The 23,262-nt window shown below is 41.7% G+C and overlaps 1 protein-coding gene across 6 annotated transcripts in view; it reads left to right on the top strand.

Annotated features, from left to right (window-relative positions):
• Positions 1-23,262, top strand: part of LOC123995140 (CD2-associated protein-like) — a 102,900-nt gene that overhangs the window by 38,357 nt on the left and 41,281 nt on the right. For 4 of the 6 annotated variants that reach the window (XM_046298519.1, XM_046298517.1, XM_046298523.1 and 1 more), the window contains 8 exons: positions 8,609-8,783; positions 9,722-9,822; positions 11,375-11,495; positions 11,733-11,920; positions 15,114-15,201; positions 15,579-15,673; positions 16,937-17,035; positions 17,224-17,280. In XM_046298519.1, coding sequence (XP_046154475.1) covers positions 8,609-8,783; positions 9,722-9,822; positions 11,375-11,495; positions 11,733-11,920; positions 15,114-15,201; positions 15,579-15,673; positions 16,937-17,035; positions 17,224-17,280 — 924 coding nt within the window. Of the gene's footprint in view, positions 1-7,585; positions 7,699-8,608; positions 8,784-9,721; positions 9,823-11,374; positions 11,496-11,732; positions 11,921-15,113; positions 15,202-15,578; positions 15,674-16,936; positions 17,036-17,223; positions 17,281-23,262 lie in introns of those variants that run through there. The other 2 variants (XM_046298521.1, XM_046298520.1) reach the window with 2 other exon arrangements.

Genomic DNA, 23,262 nt, shown 5'->3' with positions numbered 1-23,262 from the left:
ATGCTAGAAAAGTTTGGTATTTTTTGTGTCTGATACATTTGCTGTTTGATCAGCTTCACCACAGTGAATTGTACAAGTCAGCGTTACTCTTAGAAAGTGTTGTTGTTTCTGAGAATGGCTGGTTCTCTCTTGGGATAGAGCTGAGAGTCATCCAGAGGAGGATGTCTCTCCTTCTCTCTCCCTAATCTTAGCAGTCTGGCTCCTCCCGAGGACTCTCACCTCCTTGCCGTCACTCTTGACTTGATGGTCTTTATTTTATGGATTGAATGAATCTTAAAATAGTTTTATAGTTCAGGAGTCAGGACACTGGTCGGGATGCTGGTCTCTGTCCTGTTACATGAGTAAAATAAGTGAGATGTGTTGTTTTGTGCCTTGCTCAAGGCCACATCGGTACATTTTTCATCTTGTCAACTCGGGTATTCAAACCGGCAATTTGGATACTGGCCCAGCGCTTTAACTGCTAGGCTACCTGCCGCTTATAAGGTAGAGAAGAGACTTGCTGTCCAGTGTGAGAGAAGCAGCCAGTCAGCAGGACACACACAGCATTCCTGTCTGTCTCCTCTTCCTCTGCTGTGAAAATACCCAGTCAGCATGTGTGAACCAGGAAGCGGATGGAACGGGGATCAGCAGGGGTGAAAGTAGGTTTAATTTCTTACTGGTACGGGACACTCAGATAAATAAAAACAATGTTGGACTTTTGACTGGAGCAGGGGTCGAAGGCACTGCATCTCAGTTGAAGAGGCGTCACTACAGTCCCTGGTACGAATCCAGGCTGTATCACATCCGGCCGTGATTGGGAGTCCCATAGGGTGACGCTCAATTGGCCCAGTGTCGTCCAGGTTTGGCCAGGGTAGGCCATCATTGTAACTAAGAATTTGTTCTTAACTGACTTGCATAGTTAAATAAAGGTTACATTTTAAAAAACAACAACATATAATTGGCTTACAAAAGGGGAGACACAAATACAATATGTGACCGACCGACTCGATTTGGCCTTATGTAGCAAATTTTGAAATTGTGTTTATTATTATTTTTTATTACTTTGGATAGAAGTGGAGACTCGGAAATAGAAAATTGTATATCATACACTACAGTTGAGGAACAACGGGAAAGTAATTCTGCTTTGAAAGTTGATCAACTTGTAACCTTACTTTTGACCCATGACCCTACTGGAGAGCTCTTCTTTGTCTACACCCATTCAGCATCTTTCACACCATTTTAAGCTTTAGCCCCACCCATCTCTTTCAAGATTCACATGTGAGGCTATGTACTAAACAACCAAAGATTTGAAGACTAAAAGCCGGCTTGTACTACAGGTGTGTTCCTAAATTTAATCTGGGATGCCAGAATGCTTTGGGCATTCGTAGACTGAGTGTTGTCAGATTGACCGTTTTGTAAATTCAGAGCGTTTCTCTCTCGGGGGGTTCAGAGCTCACACTAGACGCTCTGGCTGAAAGGTAGGGTTGATCCGAGCGTCCTGGCCTAACGGCAGTCAAGCACCCAGGTTGACTGGCTAACGTTGGCTAGCTTGCTAGTGAATTCCAGACACAAATGAGAGAACAGCTCACTCTGACCATTTTACTCGCTCGAGCAGAGCTGGTTAGGCTGTTTTTATGTTATCCAGAGTGTTGGTGACTGCAACTTTGCTGCTGGCAACTATTTAATTAATATTTTTTTGCCAATGTTTCCTGACACCGGACATATTCAACAGGTGTTGAGCGTTCGTACATTTTGTGCTCAGACGAGAGTGCTCTGAAATCTGAGTAGATAGCCAAAGCGAATTTATAAGCTACGTCTATCGACAGTTCTCAGTGACATAAACATTCTATTGAAATAGTTACTTTCAGAGTGGAGTCTTTTGTTTAGACATGTAGCTAGCTAGCTAAACAATGAACCATAATTCCAACTCATAACATTACTACCCTGCATGAAGGTAGCTCACCAACCAGGCTCAATGTTAGCTAGTTAACATTAGGCTATAACTAGCAATACAAATGGCTCTGGGATTTGAATAATATTACTATACAGATCATACACCTAACGTTAGCTAGCTAGCTAACTTGAAATGAAGATGACTGTCTGACAAAATTAGAAATGTGTAATATCTGAAAATTACCCGCATATATCAATGGACGCTTCTCCCTCTCTTTCATGGATGCTATTGTTGCCCTTTGAAGATGTAATCCGGAGACAGGTGTTTTATTCAACAGCCTTCTGTGTGTCCTCTTTTTGACTCCGTCTGAATATTTGCAATCAAATGCCAGAATTTTCTCCTTCTCCTTAGCTTTCATACTCTAATTCCACTGATTTTCAAAGCTCAGTCCCTCAGAAAGTGGAGAGCAATACTTATGGAGATCTACTACATATTTTTCAAAAAAGCCACGTTAGAAAGGATTACCTACACATACTGACCAACTCATATTATAGACCGAAGCGTGCTACATGGCAGACCAATCTGAACTCCTCTCTAGGCATGTCCAGCCCCTTCATTATCTCAGCCAATCATGACATAGCGGGAAGGTTGCTCGCTTTTTCCATGGCTAAACCAACTAGGCTTGTAATTTTAAGTTGTATTCCTATTTACAGATGGCATACAAGTTTGTTATTAAGGCACATGAAAGTTCACAATGTTCCTTTTCTGAAAGGAGTCACATATGACGTCCATCTAACCTGGAGGAGGAAATTATCGTCCAAAAACTAAGAAAAGTGGCACAGACCCAATGATCAAGACGGTGAATATGCATACCCAGCGGGAATTTGGCCAATGTTCTCCGCTGGTGCAATAGCCATTTGCTTTTTGAACAGTTTTTCTGTGATTATATTTTTTTAAATTCTGATATGCCTGGCTGGGTCTCTCTGCTTTTCATTGACACTCACAACTTAACAATCATCTACACTGAACAAAAATATAAACGCAACATATAAAGTGTTGGTGCCATGTTTCATGAGCTGAAATAAAAAATCTCAGAAATGTTCCATACGCACAAAGTTTATTTCTCTCAAATTTTGAATGCAAATTTGTTTACACCCCTGTTAGTGAGCATTTCTCATTTGCCAATATAATCCATCCACCTGACAGGTGTGGTATATGAAGAAGCTGATTAAACAGCATGATTATTACGCAGGTGTACCTTGGAGTATTTCTGTCTGTAATAAAGCCATTTTGTGGGGGAAAAACTCATTCTGATTGGCTGGGCCTGGCTCCCCAGTGGGAGGCCCACCCATGGCTGCACCCCTGCCCTGTCATGTGAAATCCATAGATTAAGGCCTAATTTATTTATTTAATTTGACTGATTTCCTTATAGGAACTGTAACTCGGTAAAATCTTAGAAGTTGTTTTATATTTTTGTTGAGTGTATTTGGTCATTTACAGCTTCTTGTCATGGTTGGACTTTGCCTCTTGAACTCCAATAGTAGTTGTTCTTTACAACCTTGTAAGTGGAACAGTAGTCGTCTGTAATATGATCATTTGGTTAAAATTCAGCATGTGAAGACTTTGCAAAGCAAGTTTCAAAAGCAGGTTGCCATAGCTCTCATTTGTTCAGTGAGGTGGACGCCACTAGAGACTGGGAGCGATTCCATAGTGATTTCTTACAGCGTTCCTGGGAGTTTCTGGCAGAGTGAGTGGAGCGGGCTCTGACTGGCTGCTGTCCTAGCCCTGCTCAATGGTCTGAGCTGGAGAGGAAAGGAAGCAGGTCTCAACATGAGCAGATAGGTCCACGGAGTAGTAAAGCATACACACACACATTCACTCAGAGCATGTACTATATTGTATCAGTTATTATAGCGGTTAATGCTGTGGAAACGTTAAAGCACACAAGGTGAGAGACCTGTGTCAGCAAACTTTTAGTACAGTCGATCAATAGTGTGTTTGTGTATGAGGAGTCCAGTTGTTGTGAGTTTTTGTATGTTTATGAGGAGTCTGAGGAGGAATGACCATTTGTGCATCCTGCTTCTCAGCTCCGTGAATCATAGCGTTTCGGAGGGCGGGAACTACAAAATAGTTGATTCCATCTGGGCAGTTAAAGGGGAACCTTAGCCTACATGAACATAGCCTTTGGCTGCTTCCCCCCACGACACACTATTCAAATCTTGACATGGTTGGACTTTGTGCCTCTTGAACTCCAAGAGTAGTTGTTCTTTACAACCTTGCAAGTAGAACAGTAGTCGTCAGTAATATGACTTAACGATTTACTAAACTCAACCATTTACGATGGAGTTGCGTAACAACTGGTGTGGGTGGACTGGAGCGGCGATGTAACAGAAGTTACTTTATAGTTCTGCGTTGTTGGGAATGGGCTTGTAAGTAAGCATTTCATGGGGAAGTCTTCACCTGCAGTATTTGTTTCATGTGACCCATAAATTTTTATTTTAAAATCATGTTTTTATCCAAAACGAAGTTTTTGATTAAAACATAATTTTATGTGAAGTCTGAGCTCCAGTCCGACCACGCTAGTTGCCGCTCAACGGAGTCCCTGCCCAGCAACTGAGTTTAATCTGCTAACATAAACTTAAATGTCAGGGTTAGATGAAATGAGAGCCTACACATGGTTTGGCCTGTGAAAGTTACTTTACAAGTTCAATATGAAGGCATCATATATTTTGGCTGTATCAGTTCATGATTGTAGGTGTTGTGTTCAGGGTTGTGGCGATCATTAAATTTTGTCAGGCGGTAAATGTCGTGCAAGTAACTGCTGGTCTCACAGCAATGGACCGTTAATGAACATAAACACGTTTAGCATCTCCAGGCCTCTACACATACAAGCCGCCGATGCGTCAATCCATTTAATATAAAACATCACAATAAGTCCATTATTTATTTTAGGCAGGTCTAAAGAAACATTATGATATGAACAAAATGTATTTCAGAAGAACAGGATAGCATATGAACTAGAGTGAGTGTAAAGGTGATCTACCTCGTACCCCTGCACATTAACTCAGTACTAGTACTCCTTGTATATAGCCTTGTTATTGTTTTATCGTGTTACTCTTTCCTATTTTATTTAGCAAATATTTCTTACTTTTTAACTCTGCATTGTTGAAGGGGCTCGTAGGTAATAAGCATTTCACGGTAAAGTGTACACCTGTTGAGTTAGGCACGTGACCAAATTGTATTTGATCATTTGAAACAAGTCCTATACGCAAGAGTTATTTGACCACTTTTGTTGTGAATGAGATCATCCTTAATGTCGTTAGAAATTAGAAACATATACTGTATGGGCAGCATGATGCAACCCTATTGATGATTTCGAAAAAGTCACAAAAAAAAGCCTGCTCTCTGTTTCTTGCCTCAGGATGCCACTGTTCTCTCATCAAGTGATAATATTCTCACCCATCAGACTATTCTCAATTTAATCTGGTCTTTACTAATATGTGAAATTAATTTCAATTTAGAATATGCCCTTATCAAATGGGCAGGGACAAGGGCAGGGGGAAAAATACATGTCATTTGTATGCACTTGAGTGGCGAATGAAGGCTGCAATTTCCAACGGTTAATTTTGGTTTTACAGCTGAGCAAAGTGCCTAATATTAGCAGCTGATAAATAAATACTTGTGTGTGTGTGTGTGTGTGTGTGTGTGTGTGTGTGTGTGTGTGGGTCGTCATCTTCTTTTTAAATGGCAACCATCATTCTGTAGCTAAAGGTAATGTCAGCCTGTTCATTATGGAAAATATAACAAATGCCATGTTACTAGACTATTCAAAATCAAATACAAATTCACTGTAATTGTAGGCTAAGCCACCCTGCACTATCGATAATGATACAGTCCACACTCCAGGGCTATAACGAGAGTTTGTTTAATTTTGGTGCAGCCTATAGGCTAGACCAATTATGTACCAAAGACATCTTGAATCTTAAAAAATAAAATAATAAATCTGCTGTGCGTAATGTACTAGTAGTAGTCTATTAGGCTATGTATTGTATAATGTGACAATCTGCTTGGGCTCGTATAGGCCTATGCATAATCTCTAATATATGTATGGGGGTTCTACATGTGACATCTTTAAATGCTTTGTTTTAATCATCACCTTAGAAAGCGCTGTCAATTTCGTTGTTTGGCTTTGAAACCAGATCCACAAAAAACATGTTTTCCACTCAGTTGCAACCTTTTGTTAAATGTCAGTCTTCAAATTGTTCAATCACAATGTAGCATAACGGTGGCTTTTTAAAAGCATGATACTGTTTTGACAAGTGTTTGATGTGATTTTAGATTGCATGTGCATTGACATCAGAGTGATTAGAGGGACAATACCGGGCCACTAGTGACCTGACTGTCATTAGCGAGTTGGGTACTTACAACACATCAGCGCCATGTACAGAGCACATAGGAGATTTGACTATTGTCATGACCTGTGACTGCCGGTGTGGCGCAGGTTTTCTGCTAGGAAAGTGTTGCGCCGGACAACGTGACCCGGGGAGATTTTAGTTTACTGTCCATTTTGAGAAATTTAACGGACCCACATGCATTGGGTGCATAATCCATCAGGGCGTCCACCTACGGTGCTCAGAATGACAGAAATCACATTTAGATTATGGTTATTCTTCTTAACAGTACATGCAACTCCTGTAATGAAGCAGCCAATAAAACATCATTTTCAAACATTCACGATAAAACACTATTCTAAACCACGCACCTGATGAGAGTTGTTCCACTTGTGACAGAGATTAAAATCTCTGTTAGAAACTTAGATGCAACTACTAGGATTGTGCCTTTTTGGCTTCTGGACAATGAAAGAAAGTTGATATGAAAAGACCAGGAGAGAAATGGCACATGAGGAAGTCTTTCATAGGTCCAATAGGCTCTGGAAGTACATTTACATTTAAGTCATTTAGCAGACGCTCTTATCCAGAGCGACTTACAAGTAAATTGAAATACATTTGCCAAGTTTATATAATTACTCCTGTCTGTACAGAAACAAATAAAATCATTAGTAATACTTAGCCACAGAGGAATCATGGATCATTAGCTTCTTTAAAATGTTTTGCTGTGGATTGTTTCAAATCACAAGCTTGTAAACCACCACCATGCTTCACCATAGGAATGGTGCCAGTTTCCTCCAGATGTGACGCTTGGCATTCAGGCCAAAGACCAGAGAATCTTGTTTCTCATGGTCTGAGGCCTTTAGGTGCCTTTTGGGAAACACCACGTGGGCTGTCATGTGCTTTTTACTGAGTAGTGGGTTCCGTCTGGCCAATCTACCATAAAGGCCTGATTGGTGGAGTACTGCAGAGATGCTTGTCCTTCTGCAAGGTTCTCCCATCTCCACAGAGGGCCTTGGTCACCTCCCTGACCAAGTCCCTTCTCCCCCGATTGCACAGTTTGGCCAGATGGCCAACTCTTCTTCCATTTAAGAATGGTGGAGGCTGTCTTCCGTGTTATTGGGGACCTTCGCTGCTGTAGCAATGTTTTGGTAACCTTCCCCAGATCTGTGCCTCAACACAATCCTGTCTCGGAGCTCTACGGACAATTCTTTCAACCTCATGGCCTGGTTTTTGCTCTGACATACACGGTCAACTGTGGGATCTTATATAGACAGGTGTGTGGCTTTCCCAAATCATGTCCAATTAATTTAATTTTCCACAGGTGGACTCCAACCATGTTGTAGAAACATCTCATGGATGACCAATGGAAACAGGGTGCGCCTGAGCTTAATTTCAAGTCTCTTAGCAAAGGCTTTGAATGCTTATGAGACCAAGGTATTTTGATTTGTTTTTTTAAAAATAAATTTGCTAACATTTATGAATACTCCATAATTATAGAGCAAAAACATGTGTTGTGTTTAGATTGAGGATTTTTTTTGTATTTAATCCATTTTAGAATACGGCTGTAATGTAACAAAATGTGGAAAAAGTCAAGGGGTCTGAATACTTTCCAAATGCACTGTATGTGTGAAGATAATGTGTCTTGCATATAATTAACATTTTAGACAGGAAAGGGAGGGGTGTGTGGCTAAGATATAGGCGAGTCTCTCTCCAGAATGGTTCAGCTGTCTCTCGACAATTCTTGCGCAGTCATTGTTTCATTGTGTGAATTGTTTGCCCTTTGATTGTTTGTTTGTTTTGATCAATTCCCCATTTCACCAGAAAGTAAACGGGCATAATGGGGAATTGATAAAAAGAGAAACTCGAGTTTAGACAGAATTGTAGGTAGACAGGCTGAGTAGAAAGAACCTGAATTTTCATGTTTTTGTCATCTTTATGTATTTTTACTTAGTTGACAATGGAATTTATTGGCCTACTGCTGCATTGGTCTATAGGCTATGAGTTCCATGCCCTAATGTCTTTAGCTGCCAATAGATCTCAGTGTATCAATGTGTCCACTTGACGGAGGCCGGTGCTCACACTTTAGCTGAATTTTAACTTTTAGTTCATTTTTATCATTAGCCACGTGACAATGATTTTGAGAAACAGAAACGTTATTGAGATGGAACTGTTCCTCTTGTAATATAGCTGAAATGAATCATTGTCCTTTCTGCTGTGTGTGTGTGTGTGTGTGTGTGTGTGTGTGTGTGTGTGTGTGTGTGTGTGTGTGTGTGTGTGTGTGTGTGTGTGTGTGTGTGTGTGTGTGTGTGTGTGTGTGTGTGTGTGTGTGTGTGTGTGGTGGCAGGAGGTAAAGGAGCCCAAGGAGGTGAACGTGACAAAGGAGGAGGCCGAGGAGGAGCTGCCCCAGCGGAGAGAGAAGAGTGCAGGGAACGTGGCCAACCTGGTCCAGAGGATGAGCACCTACGGCTTCCCAGCTGGGGGCTTCCAGCCACACTCACAGCCCCGTGGACTCAAGAAGAGTAAGTTGTGTGTGTGTGTTGGCTGTGCTTTCATATTTATAATCACATGTTGTCTCCAACGAAGCACTAACTGAAACACTAGGAAGAATGCGCAGGGTCTTCCATTCATTTCTGTGAACTTAATCGACCATAGGCTACAGCCTGCTGCACACAGAGGGAACCAACACATGTAACTCTCAGAATAAACTGCTTTCAATTCATGTTTCCCAACACTGTGGGAGGAAGGAAATCAGATGTCTGTCCATTGAATTGTGTCAAATGTATTAAAAGGATTGTAGGTGCATTCTGGATATAGGCTATATTCCCTGCTTCTGTATTTGCATGTCTGGCTGCTAGTCATGGAGGCTTTTCTTCCACATTGAGCCTTTGTATAGCATACACACATTCTCTTGTGTGACATTGGTGAATAGAACTTGATTGACTTGATGTGTCAACAGCAGCAGGGTTACATGAAGGTCAAGTCCCTATCGAAATACAGCATTAAAGTGGAGATGACAAACTTCTGATAATCACATTTGTCTCTGCAGGAAACTGCCACTAGCCCATGCCTCCTCCAATCCAATGCTTTTAGATTTGTGGGAAGAAGTGAATGAGTGTACCCTTCAGAAGAAATTAGATATTATTGGGACTCAACAGCCCCTGTGTGCAGCTGTGCTTGTTCAGAGGGGCGTGTCCTGCCACAGGAGCACCTTGCTGAAAAGTCCCATAGTGCTCCTATCAGGAGAGGAGTGTTCTCCTCCTCCACTTCCTGGATCCAGACACCCTTCCCACACTGCCCTCATGCACACCAGGGTGTGTAAACATATCATAAACAAACACCCGTGCACGCGCTTCCAGGATGTTGACGCCATTAGCCGACCCATTGAGCAGCGAATGGACTGGTGTAACTGGTGTTCCCAGCCTTCTCAGGCTCCTGTCTTTTGTTGTTGTTGTTGCAGTGTCTAAGAAGCGGCAGTGCAAGGCGCTGTTTGATTACATGCCCCAGAACGAGGATGAGCTCGAGCTGAAGATTGGGGATACCATCGACATCGATGAGGAGGTGAGGCTAGTGCTTCGTTACACATTTCCATATGCTGCTCGTAATGACTTCCCTGCATTGGGTTACCTTACCTGTGCTTTATTAAATGTGTCAGACACATTTTTCTGTTTAGAGTTGATTTGTCTGTTTAAGTTGTAGAGGTTAGGATTGCATGGGAGAATGAAAGAGAAATTGCTATGCTCTTTCTGTAACCAACTTACAGCCTAATGGTGTTTACACATGACCATATTTACATTGGATGCAAATCCTAACTCACAGCTAATAGTTCTTTGGGTAGAGCTGAGCGATTAACAACATTTTTGTTGTTCTGCTTTTTGGACAACTAATTGATCTGTTCAATTATCTTAATTCCATTTTAGTTTTTTAGTCAGCTCAATGCACAGTTTTCTCTAGACATAAATTACATCAGAGCAGCTCACAGATTACTGCACCTGTACATAGCCCACCTATAATTTAGCCCAAACAACTACCTCTTTCCCTACTGTATTTATTTATTTATTTAGTTATTTATTTTGTTCCTTTGCACCCCATTATTTCTATCTCTACTTTGCACATTCTTCCACTGCAAATCTACCATTCCAGTGTTTTACTTGCTATATTGTATTTACTTTGCCACCATGGCCTTTTCTTTCCTTTACCTCCCATATCTCACTTAATTTGCTCACATCAGATATACACTTGTTTCTACTGTATTATTGACTGTATGTTTGTTTTACTCCAGGTGTAACTCTGTCGTTGTATGTGTCGAACTGCTTTGCTTTATCTTGGCCAGGTCGCAATTGTAAATGAGAACTTGTTCTCAACTTGCCTACCTGGTTAAATAAAGGTGAAATAATAAATAAACAAACATCAAGCCAAAACTGTAGGGAGTTGTAGTTTCCAACAGGCCAATATTCTGCATAGTTTAGCGTTGAAAACGTGGTAATTAACTACAATGACCATAAACTATTGCACACCTACTTGCCCAGTCTGTGTGGGGCAAAACACTGAGGGGATAGAGAGCAGTTGCTTCGTGAGGTATCTCTACCTGAAAATACATGATCTAAGTGATTGATAGTTGGTATTCAGCAGTCATAAAAGTATACCTTATTTACTTTGAACTACTAAAAAGGGGATTTTGACAGACAGCATAGCCGCAGCTCTGTAGAGGTGGGTGACTTGGAATGAAATAAAACAAGTAATCAAATAAAACAAATGTAATATACACAACAACTGAAATATAAGTCATGTGAATAAACGATTGTTAATACGTAATAACAGTAATGGGCAGTCACTACCATCATGTGACTTTTCTTCATTGTTGTATTCTGTGTTACAGCATTTAACCCACATAATACATAATTAATTGAATGTTTAAAAACAGAATCAAAACAAACAAAAAAATGTGGTTATTTTTTTATAACCAAACCGACCTAAAAAAAAGCACTAATTTCTCAGCACTAACCTTAGGCTATAGGCTAATGTTGGAACTTGGTGATGTATATGGTATATTATTCTAAGGTGATTAGATGTGTACATCAGGTATTCAGAGGGTTCTGATTGGTTGTTCCAGGTAGAGGAAGGCTGGTGGAGTGGAACCATGAATGGAAAATCGGGACTGTTCCCCTCCAACTTCGTCAAAGAGATTGAGACGAACGAAGATGAAGAAACGAACGACGTAACAGATGAAACTGGTAATAACGGAGCTAACGGAGCGTCACTCATGTTCAATCAGAGCATGGCATAACAAGTTAGAGCTGCTAAAGGGTTCTGTTTGTATTATTGTGTCTAGGTAAGAGGCTATAGTGCCTGTCTCTGTTTGTGTATGTGGGCGAGCGTGTTTGTTCTTCTCATGCGCCTATACACATGCACGTGTGTCTGCACGTTTTTGTTTTGTTCCATTCACATTTGACATTGTGTCCTTCCCACAGACGTTAGCGGTAAAGAAGCTCTGCTTCTCCCCACCCCCACCCCCCCCATCCACCCCTCTCCAGGCAACGGAGTGATCGCCCAGCCCAAGAAGATCCGGGGGGTGGGCTTCGGGGACATCTTCAGGGAAGGTTCAGTCAAGCTGAAGGTCCGCCTGCCCAGCTCAGAGGGAGAAGAGAAGAAAGACAAAGTAAGTGAGCTGAGCCAGGACTGAGAGATGCCTGTCTGAGAACTCACTTGCAGGGTGTCATGGACCTCAACAGGTCCCGATAAGGCTTAAATACTTCCCCTTAAAATAGGCCAAAGTCCTCTGAGAACTAATTCACAATTGAGAGGAAGATGGGCATGCTTTTTAAATGTCCAAAAAGTTTCCAACTGTCATATGTTACATAATAAGTATAGTACGAGTAAGGAATGTTTATGATCAGTGGTGGGGAAAAAGTACCCAATTGTCATACTTGAGTAAAAGTAAAGATGCCTTAATAGAAAATGACTCCAGTAAAAGTGGAAGTCACCCAGTAAAATACTACTTGAGTAAAGGTATTTGGTTTTAAATATAGTTAAATATCAAAGTAAATAAAATTGATAAAGTATAAATCATTATAAATTCCTTATATTAAACAAACCAGACGGCACAATTTTTATTTTTTAAATTTACGGATAGCCAGGGGCTCACTCCACTCATAATTTACAAACAAAGCATTTGTGTTTAGTCAATCTGCCAGAACAGATAGTAGGGATGACCAGGGATGTTCTCTTGATAAGTGCGTGAATTGGACCATTTTCCTCTCTTTTTTTGGGTGTCAGGGAAAATGGATGTGTATGGCGTTAAAAGTACATTTTCTTTAGAAATGTAATGAAGTAAAAGTTTTTAAAAAATAAAGTGAAGTACATATACCAAAAATAACTACTTAGGTAGTTCTTCAAAGTATTTTTACTTAAGTACTTTACACCACTGTTTATGGTTAGCATGTTGATACAGAGAGTCATATCACAAAAGTCAGAAATGGATTGCATTGACACCAGTGCTGGTGTACAAAATAATTTTACATGGGATAATATTGGTTTCTTGTTTTACATTAGCTAACATTCGGAGTTCATCCACCGTCACACAGTCAGTATTGTTTAGTGTTGCGTGAAGGAGTATTCATAGGTGTCGCTGGCCTTTTGGAATCCCCTGAGTGTTTCAGTCCTGGGAGAGGTGGCGCAGTGTAGTGTGGGTTGACTTACTTTGTCAACCTTTCCCTCTCTTCAGCTTTGTTTTGTTGGCTAATTGTTTGGGTGGCAGGCAGGCAATTTCCCTGCTCCCTCTGACTGACCTAGTTTCCTGGCGTCATATCTGAGGTAGATGTTTCAGTGTGTCTCTATGGTAGGTATTTCAGTGTTTCTGTGGAAGAAATTTCAGTGTGTTTCTGAATGAGATATTTCTGTGTGTTTCTAAGGGAGATAGACTATATATACAAAAGTATGTGGACACCCCTTCAAATGAGTGGATTCGGCTATTTCAGCCACACACATTGCTGACAGGTGTATAAAATCAAGCACACAGCCATGCAATCTCCATAGACAAACATTGGCAGTAGAATGACCTTACTGAAGAGCTCTGACGTTCAAGTGGCACCGTCATAAGATGCCACCTTTCCGACAAGTCAGTTAGTCAAATTTCTGCCCTGCTAGAGCTGCCCCGGTCAACTGTATGTGCTGTTATTGTGGAGTGGAAACATCTAGGAGCAACAATGGCTCATCCGCGAAGTGGTAGGCCACATAAGCTCACAGAATGGGACCCCCAAGTGCTGAAGCACGTAGCGCGTAAAAAATCTTCTGTCCTCGGTTGCAACACTCACTTCCGAGTTCCAAACTGCCTCTGGAAGCAACGTCAGCACAATAACTGTTCGTCGGGAGCTTCATGAAATGGGTTTCCATGGCTGAGCAGCCACACACAAGCCTAAGATCACCAGGAGCAATGCCAAGTGTCGGCTGGAGTGGTGTAAAGCTCACCGCCATTGGACTCTGGAGCAGTGGAAACGCGTTCTCTGGAGTGATGAATCATGCTTCACCATTTGGCAATCCTACAGATTAATCTTGGTTTGACGGATGTCAGGACAACGCTACCTGCCCCAATGCATAGTGCCAAGTGTAAAGTTTGGTGGAGGAGGAATAATGACCTGGGGCTGTTTTTCATGGTTTGGGCTAGTCTGGGCCCTTAGTTCCAGTGAAAGGAAATATTAATGCTTCAGCTTACAATAACATTGTAGACGCTTCTGTGCTTCCTTCTTTGTGGAAACGGTTTGGGAAGGTCCTTTTCTGTTTCTGCATGACAATGCCCCTGTGCACAAAGCGAGCTCCGTATGGAAAAGGTTTGTTGAGATTGGCGTGGAAGAACTTGACTGGCCTGCACAGAGCCCTGACCTCAACTCCATCGAACACATTTGAGATGAATTGGAACGCCGACTGCAAGCCAGGCCTAATCGCCCAACATCAGTGCCCAACATAACTAATGCTCTTGTGGCTGAAATGGAAGCAAGTCCCCGCAGAGGAAAGCCTTCCCAGAATAGTAGAGGCTGTTTATGGCAGCAAAGGAGAGACCAACTCCATATTTTAATGCCCATGATTTTTTAATGAGATGTTCAAGGAATTGGTGTCCACATACTTTTGCTCATGTATAGTATTTCAGTGCGTTTCTGGGTGAGATGTGTTTCTGAGGGAGATATTTCGGTGTGTTTACAGACAAACTGCAGCTGCACATCCAAATTAATGTTAGATGTTTTTATTTGCATTAATAGCCCTGCTAATAGCACACTGTCGATTACAGCATCCATTTAACCCCCTCTGAAACTCTTCTCTCTTCCCTCCTTCTCCCCCCCCCCCCCCCCCTTTGTCATGGCAGCGTTGGTTCAGTCTTCGTCCCACAGCTTACAAGATGGCATATTCCATTACGCTGTCGTTCACACACACTCCATCTGTAGATGCATCTCTCTCTGCTCTCTCTCTCTCTCCTCGTGACTCAACAGCTTGTGGCTCTCAATTCCTTTCATCCGAGACACAACAGACTACCGTAGGCCTGCCTGGCTCTACCACATGTCTGTCTGCTCGCGCCGCAATTAACAAAGGCTGTTCCATGTCGACTCTTTCCCATCCCAAGCTTTCTGATGTTAGTATATGTTTTAGCGTAACTCTTAACCCATGTGACATAGTCTGTAGTAGACTGGCATCTCTTCAAACACTGACCTGCACGCTGACTGACACACTGTCTGTTGACCAATCAGTGAGTCCGCTGATGGCTCTGTGTTCATTCCGGTCAGGGATCTGGTGGAGACCATCTGGGCATTGTGCTGTGCATCCAATCATGTCAGTAAATCCATCTGTGGTTTGCTTCATTTTAGCCAATCCCATCATTACCATCTGCCGCAAAGCCCGCCCATTCCAACACGACAGATTCACAGAAAGCAGAGGGGGACAGCAAAGCAAAAGGTAAGAGAGAGGGTAAATGTCCCAGTGTTTATGATTAGAAGTGACTGTTCTATTCAAAATGTAATATAGTGTTGCGTTCTCAGACATTACACTTGATCATGATAACACATGTATAGTGTTTTATTGTGATTTTGTTTTTACATTGAGGGTAGGTTTATATTGTGAGGGAATGTGTAACTACAATCACACAGTTGCTACCTAGCTAAGTGTTCAACTTTTAAAGCCAATTTCAGGGTTAGTATTAGCCAATGGGAATGGTATCACTAGGAAAAAACATATCACATCCATTACTTAACATGTGTTCATGTATTCTGTGTGTGTGGTTTGTTTGTCAATGACTTCTTGAGAAATGCAGAGTGTTGTTCCTCCTTCCTCAGTAAAAGAATACTGCAAGGCCACCTTTGCTTTTGAGTCCACAAACGAAGACGAGCTGACACTGAAAGATGGTGACGTAATACAAATATTGAGTAAGGTAAGTAAAAGCCACACTGACCAGCAACAAGCCCGTGGCCCTAGCCTATACTCAGTGGAGGAGCTTAAAGCTACTACTACTGCTACTACTTCAACAGTCTCCATTTGCTAGTCAAAAAGTTTTCAAACAGACTACATGACTGTCCCTCTTGTAAGGGAGAGGGGTAACTAAATAGAGGATCTATATTTCCAGCCATGTGTCTACACTATAAGCCTGGCAAATGGTCCCACAATTTAACACCGGGCATTATCTATTTGGTCCTGGTCAACATGGTCCTTCACAGACCGTGGTCCCCTCAGTGTGTTAATCTCACCCCCAGACCAGACCCAGGTACAGTCATCCATCTTACTGCACACTCTCCAAACCCGGCCTATCTATTTTTCCCTAGTAGCCTAGGTGAATGTTGTGAGCAAAGACTGGACCAGGACCCCAGGGACAGATTTAAGTATTTAGTCCTAATGCTTTGTATTGTGGATTTAGGTAGACCTGGGTAGTTTGTCGGCACAACGACATTTAGAAAAATAAAACTAGTTATCCTCTTATTGGACCAGTTCAGATAGTACCTCTCCATTTCAAAAAGCCCTCTAAACACAACGCTGATCACCAACGAGCACCCTGCTTTGTTTTGGAAGCAGTAGGATGAGAGGAAGCCGTTGTCATAGCAAGTAGGTGATCTACGGCAGTTAGCTTCCCTTGATGTTGGCCAGAGACTGGGGACTTGAATTTCACACCCTGAAGAAAAGCATTAATGCTGAGAACGCGGTCAAGACATAGTGCTCGTCCGTCTGGAGAGGCTGAGTTACCATTAAGAGATGATGTGTTTCTCGAATCATGGTTTGTTATTTAAGGCAGACACATTATGAAAGATCGCGTTTCGCTGTGGGTAAATCAAGATGTTTAAGCGCCATCTAGTGTCCATTAAGCAAATTGATGTTCAAGGGCTGCATTCAACTTGATTTGAAATCTAAAGGCAATGTTTCTTCGTTCGCGGAGACTGCATTCACAGTAAACGCTGCATATGTGAACACTGCATCTAACATGAAGTGAGGCTGATTTATATTGAATGAAAATAATCATTGTTTATTCAGAGGAGATGGGATAATTTATTTTGATTACAAAATGGCCTGATGCAGACATTTTAGAATGTTTCTCAGACTCCCGTCTCCTAACGGTCTATATTATGATGTTCTGTGCTTGTGTCTTAGCCTTTTCATCGTAATGTTTGAGAAGTGCTCCACCAATAAAGTTCTTGTTATGTTTCAGGACACTGGGGAGCCGGGGTGGTGGAGAGGGGAGATCGGAGGTAAAGAGGGTGTCTTTCCTGACAACTTTGTGGCTGTTATGTCAGATGAAGACAAAGAGGTAAGATAAAAGTGGTAGTGAACGCCAGAACCCATGTGTTCCCTAGTTGCCTTTTTTTCCCCTAGTAGCCTGTGTGTGAAGTCAGTCATTTGACTTATGATCATACATGTTTAGTTATAAAAACTGTCTTCATCATGATCATACATGTTTAGTTATTTTTTAAATTAAAAACTGTCTTCATGTTGCAGCCAGCTCCCACATCAAGAGGATCAGTCAAACTGTCTCCCAAGCAGGAAGCAGAAGAGGTACGCTGGGCTGTCCACATGCTTGTGTTAGAGTACATGGTGTATGTTCACAGAATTAATATGGGCCTCTTCCATTGATATAAAACACAGTTATGATGAGAGTGGTTTCCTGGGAATAATCTCCTGATATTGGATCCACCATAATGTGTGGTCTTTGTCAGGGGGCTCTAAGTCATCACTCACTTTATACTGAAACTTATGCTTTCTCTAAATATTCATACATAAGTCTGAAGTTTACATACACCTTAGCCAAATACATTTAAACTAAGTTTTTCACAATTCCTGACATTTAGTCCTAGTAAAAATTCTGTCGTAGGTCAATTGAGATCACCACTTTATTTTAATAATGTGAAATGTCAGAATAATAGTAGAGAACTTTTTCTTTCATCACATTCCCAGTGGGTCAGAAGTTTACATACACTCAATTAGCATTTGGTAGCATTGCCTTTACATTTTTTAACTTGGGTCAAACGTTTCAGGTAGCCTTCCACAAGCTTCCCACACGAAGTTGGGTGAATTTTGGCCCATTCCTCCCGATAGAGCTGGTGTAACTGAGTCAGGTTTGTAGGCCTCTTTGCTCACACACACTTTTTCAGTTCTGCCCACAAATTTTCTATAGGATTGAGGTCAGGGCTTTGTGATGGCCACTCCAAAACCTTGACTTTGTTGTCCTTAAACCATTATTTGGAAGTATGCTTGGGGTCATTGTCCATTTGGAAGACCCATTTGCGACCAAGCTTCTTCCTGACTGATGTCTTGAGATGTTGCTTCAATATATCCACATAAGTTTACTCCCTCATGATGCCATCTATTTTGTGAAGTGCACCAGTCCCTCCTGCAGCAAAGCACCCCCACAACATGATGCTGCCACCCCCATGGTTGACGGATGGGATGGTGTTCTTCGGCTTGTAAGCTTCCCCTTTTTCCTCCAAACATAAAGATGGTCATTATGGCCAAACAGTTCTATTTTTGTTTCATCAGACCAGCGGACATTTCTCCAAAAAATACAATCTTTGTCCCCATGTGCAGTTGCAAACCGTAGTCTGGCTTTTTTATGGCGATTTTGGAGCAGTGGCTTCTTCCTTGCTGAGCGGCCTTTCAGGTTATGTCGAAATAGGACTCGTTTTACTGTGGATATCGATAATTTTGTACCTGTTTCCTCCAGCATCTTCACAAGGTCCTTTGCTGCTGTTCTGGAACTGATTTGCACTTTTCACACCAAAGTACGTTCATCTCTAGGAGACAGATCGCGTCTCCTTCCTGAGCGGTATGACGGCTGTAGGGTCCCGTGGTGTTTATACTTTATACTTCAGGCATTTGGAAATTGCTCACAGGGATGAACCAGACTTTGGGGGTCTACCATTTTTTTTCTGAGGTCTTGGTGGATTTCTTTTGATTTCCCCATGATGTCAAGCAAAGAGGCACTGCGTTTGAAGGTAGGCCTTGAAATACATCCACAGGTACACCTCCAATTGACTCAAATGATGTCAAGTAGCCAATGACATCATTTTCTGGAATTTTCCAAGCTGTTTAAAGGCACGGTCAACTTAATGTAAACTTCTGACCCACTGGAATTGTGATACAGTAAATTATAAGTGAAAAAATCTGTCTGTAAACAATTGTTGGAAAAATTACTTGTCATGCACAAAGTAGATGTCCTAACCGACTTGCCAAAACTATAGTTTGTCAACAAGAAATTTGTTGAGTGGTTGAAAAACTAGTTTTAATGACTCCAACTTAAGTGTATTATAAACTTCTGACTTCAACTGTAGTTACTGAGCTCTCACAGTTTTAATCTTGTCTTTAGCTAAGACCCCTCACAGCAAATGTTCCTTCAAAAAAAATTTGGCACTGAGCAAATGTTGTCTAACTTTTTATTTGATTTAACCAAGTAAGTTCACTGAGAACACATTCTAATTTACAGCAACGACCTGGGGAATACTTACAGGGGAGAGGAGGGGGATGAATGAGCCAATTGTAAGCTGGGGATGATTAGGTGACCATGGTGGTATGAAGGCCAGATTGGGAATTTAGCCAGGACCCCGGGGTTAACACCCCTACTCTTAGGATAAATGCCATGGGATCTTTAGTGACCACAGAGAGTCGGGACACCCATATAACATCCCATCCGAAAGACGGCACCCTACACAGGGCAATGTCCACAATCACTGCCCTGGGACATTTGTATATTTTTTTTAGACCAGAGGAAATGGTGCCTCCTACTGGCCCTCCAACAGCACTTCCAGCAGCATCTGGTCTCCTATCCAGGGACCAACCAAGACAACCCTGCTTGGATTCAAGAGGAAAGCCAGCAGTGGGATGCAGGGTGGTATGCTGCTTGTTGATAGGGGTGTGGGCCACAGAAAAACTGAACTTAACACGAGGGGCCGCAGTGGCTTGCAGGTCTGCGTACCCATAGCCATACCCACACATGCAGTCAGAGACCTAGCCTTTTGGGGGCCCCCCCCGCACCTTGCAAGCAAAACATTTTAGCGGCCGTCCTCTACACATTTTGCCATGGGGCATCCAGAAAACAAGTTTGATGTAAAAGATTTAGTAATTTTATAACTAATTTCATGCATTTCTAATAATTTTGCCATGGGGTGGTGCATTTTTTTCTTCAGTTTTACAGGTAATTTCCTGCAACTCTACAAATTTTGTCATACGGTGGGGAGAAATGTTTGCAGTTTTTAATATGATTTCGGAGTGAGACGGCCTAACAAAATCATTGGGGGCCCCCGGTCGGTAGTTCAACCATTATTACTACAAGTTTAGATAGCTACACTAATTTACCAAAAAAAACATTTAGTTGACATGGCTAATTGAGAGAGAATTTTATGCACAACCAAATGTCGAAATTGCATGTTGTATATTTTACTATTCTAACTCTCAACAGGAAGTTGAGACAACTGAGTTCCCAGAAAATATATATATGTATTTTTTTGCCTGCATTCCTGATATAGGTCTACCAGAATGACATATCATCAAAAACAATGGAGGAAATGCACATTATAACGTTTCTATGATACAGCCTACAGTAGTAACCTATGCGTGTTGTTCAATGTAGCCTACGTTCAATGAGATTTGACAAAAAAAAACGCTTTATAAAATAAAATGTAATATTATCCCCATACCATTATTATAGCGAAATCAGACCCTCTGCCTATTATTCAAGCATGTCTCAAAATTCAACACTGCCCCTTTAAGACATAAAAAAGCTCTATCTGACTCGATTTTCAAGGATGGCTAGAAATGTACACGTTTTTGTGCTGCTGTAGGAAGCAATCACACCCCATTGCAGACTAGAAATGATCTGTAACTGGGCTAATAACCAGCAAAGAATATGAATAAATGTGCACACGTGGTTGTGCTGTCAATAGAATCATCAGACGATGCGCTCTGCCTACATCAAAATCACAGACAGTCTTGTTAGATTTGTTTCGGTATGTTGCATTGAAAGGTGGACAATATGTTGATTTGATCACAATTCCCACAATGGAGGGACGCATTGATTATGTAAACTAACAGGGCAAACTACTAAAGTTGTTCAATCTCGTGCATCTCTTTGCGGGCTGGTATTTCATCTGGGCGGCAGTCCTGGGGAAGCTGCGCCCCCAGCACGCGCACAGCTTAGAGGAAACATTGCTCACAGCTGTTCTGTTCAAAGAGAATTGTACACTATCAATTCCTTCTGGTCAAAAAGTATCCTCCAGCTAAATAGTCATTTGTTAAAGTTGAATTTCGGAGAATATAATTTTTAATCGTAAGTAAAGTTCCTGGTACTTGAACTAAGAGTCCTGCCCGTTGTTGCCTCACCGGCCCACACAGTGGCTGTCGTTGTGTCGTGTTACGGCCCTGTGGAGAGAACACACTGCTCTGCCCCCCCCCCCCCCACATTGGGGCGGCAGAGTAGCCTAGTGGTTAGAGCGTTGGACTAGAAAGGTTGCAATTTCAAACCCCCGAGCTGACAAGTTTACTAATCTGTCGTTCTGCCCCTGAACAAGGCATTTAACCCACTGTTCCTCGGCCATCATTGAAAATAAGAATTTGTTCTTAACTGACTTGCCTAGTTAGATAAATGTTTTTTTAAATGTAGGTCAATGGGTGAAGCAGTGGTGGAGCACAGTCTTCTGGCCCAGAGCGTTGAGAGTTTTTACTCCATAAATTAGCTCAATGTTGCCCTTTGTTTAAGGCCCTGGCCTAGGCAGAGGGAATGTGATGAGCACTGGCTCATGTGACAGTTGAGAAACGCACGCTGGTCAAATGTTCATGAGAGGGAGGGATGTTCTCAGCTCTGCTAGATGCTCAGTAGAGGGCAGCCATAAACAGATATCCATTAAGAGGTTACCAGGCCAGTTACTTTCGCTCTCTCTCTCTCTTCCTCTGTTTTCATTCTTGTTTTCTTTCTCTCCATCTCTCTCTCTCTATTTCTAAATAGTTTTTGCCAGCATGGTATAAACTCCCAGTGTGGATTGTTACAGCATACATATCCCGGTATGCATCTTTTGTGGTGCTGGCAAGGAGCATTATCAATCTGAAATGTTGCAGTATCCATCCTATTATCACTGCATGACGTTTACTTACAGGAGAAAGACTTGAGTTTTAAACCTCCTATTCCACCACTCATAGGTGACCCACTGATGCTGTTGATAAAGATTGCTAGTTCCCTTTTGACTACAACAGTTTGTCTGCAAATAATTCTCAGGTATAGCCTTAACATGGAAAGTTGCCATGGAAGTTGTAATCGCACTATAATAGAATGATCTCATTGGGCTTGTGGAAAGGCTATGAATAGAAAACCACACACTTATTGTCTAGATGCTGTCAGTGTTACTGCAGTGTCTTACTGCTTGGCATCATCTATTAAGGACTTAATGTAATTCCATAGGACAAACATTAAAGTACATTTTAACATGAGCAAGATTGAGATCAGTGTAATAATTGCGTGTTGTGTTCATTTGGAGCATGTGCTTCTCTTCTGACTCATGCTCTGGCCTCCGCATTTGATGCCTGGCATCACTCTTCCTCAGCCCTCTAGTCTCTGACACACTGATGGGCCTGAGCAAGATGCTGTGCAGATTCCTTAATCTTTCTATCTAAGGAGCAAGGTCATTTGTATATCAGTGATTCGGCCCAGTGCATTGCTCAGGCTGGATCCCTGGAACAGCTCACGTGACATCGGAATCTCTGGCACATGACTTTACAGTAAGGAAGCCCTGTGTTGCTATAGATATAACGTTTTAAATTGGAATGATATCAGGTCGACTAAAGTCGAAGCATGTTCAAATGTATTACAAATATTCCGTCAGAAATATTACCATGAATTGGGAACAATTTAAAGAAACGGATGAAGACCAAAATCATCCAAACATTGTTGTAATGGTTACAGCAAAGGGCAGTCATTCTCTGGAGCAACAAACAATTGTTGAACAGACCCTGCCTTTCTTCTTTGTTAAATGTGAAATTCATCTGAGCAATTGCCCCAAAATAATTGAATTTAGTTGCGCGCTTAAAAAAACATGAAAACATTGTCCCCTTGAACAAACAATTAACCCTAGGCATACTGTTTTTCGGTGTTCACAAACCACACCCTCGCCCCTACTAACTCGCTTGGAGGGCGCTCCGTTGTCACATGATGCTGATGGAACTCGGACGGTGACTTCAAGGGTGGCAAGGGATCAAATAAACCAATCAATTTCAGGACACACTCATGACTTGAATAATGCAATTCATGTTCCACTTTTAAATAATAAAACAAGCATGACCTTCAAAATGAGAAAATTCCCCCTGTAGATATAAACCCCCCCAGTAACAGCTAAAATAATTATTTGGGAGGTATTTCATATGTTACATGTATCAAGCCTTGAAATCCGACACATACAGATGCAGGTGACTCATAAGTAGGGATGACTACTATTTTGTGTGAAATGTAAAAATGATGCTTAAAAAAAGATGCAGTGTGTTATGGGATACCACTTCGCT

This window comes from Oncorhynchus gorbuscha, linkage group LG14 (assembly GCF_021184085.1).
Source record: "Oncorhynchus gorbuscha isolate QuinsamMale2020 ecotype Even-year linkage group LG14, OgorEven_v1.0, whole genome shotgun sequence".
In the NCBI taxonomy this organism is placed as follows: domain Eukaryota; kingdom Metazoa; phylum Chordata; class Actinopteri; order Salmoniformes; family Salmonidae; genus Oncorhynchus; species Oncorhynchus gorbuscha.
Note: the sequence above shows the minus strand (reverse complement) of the source record. Positions and strands in the feature narration are given on the sequence as shown.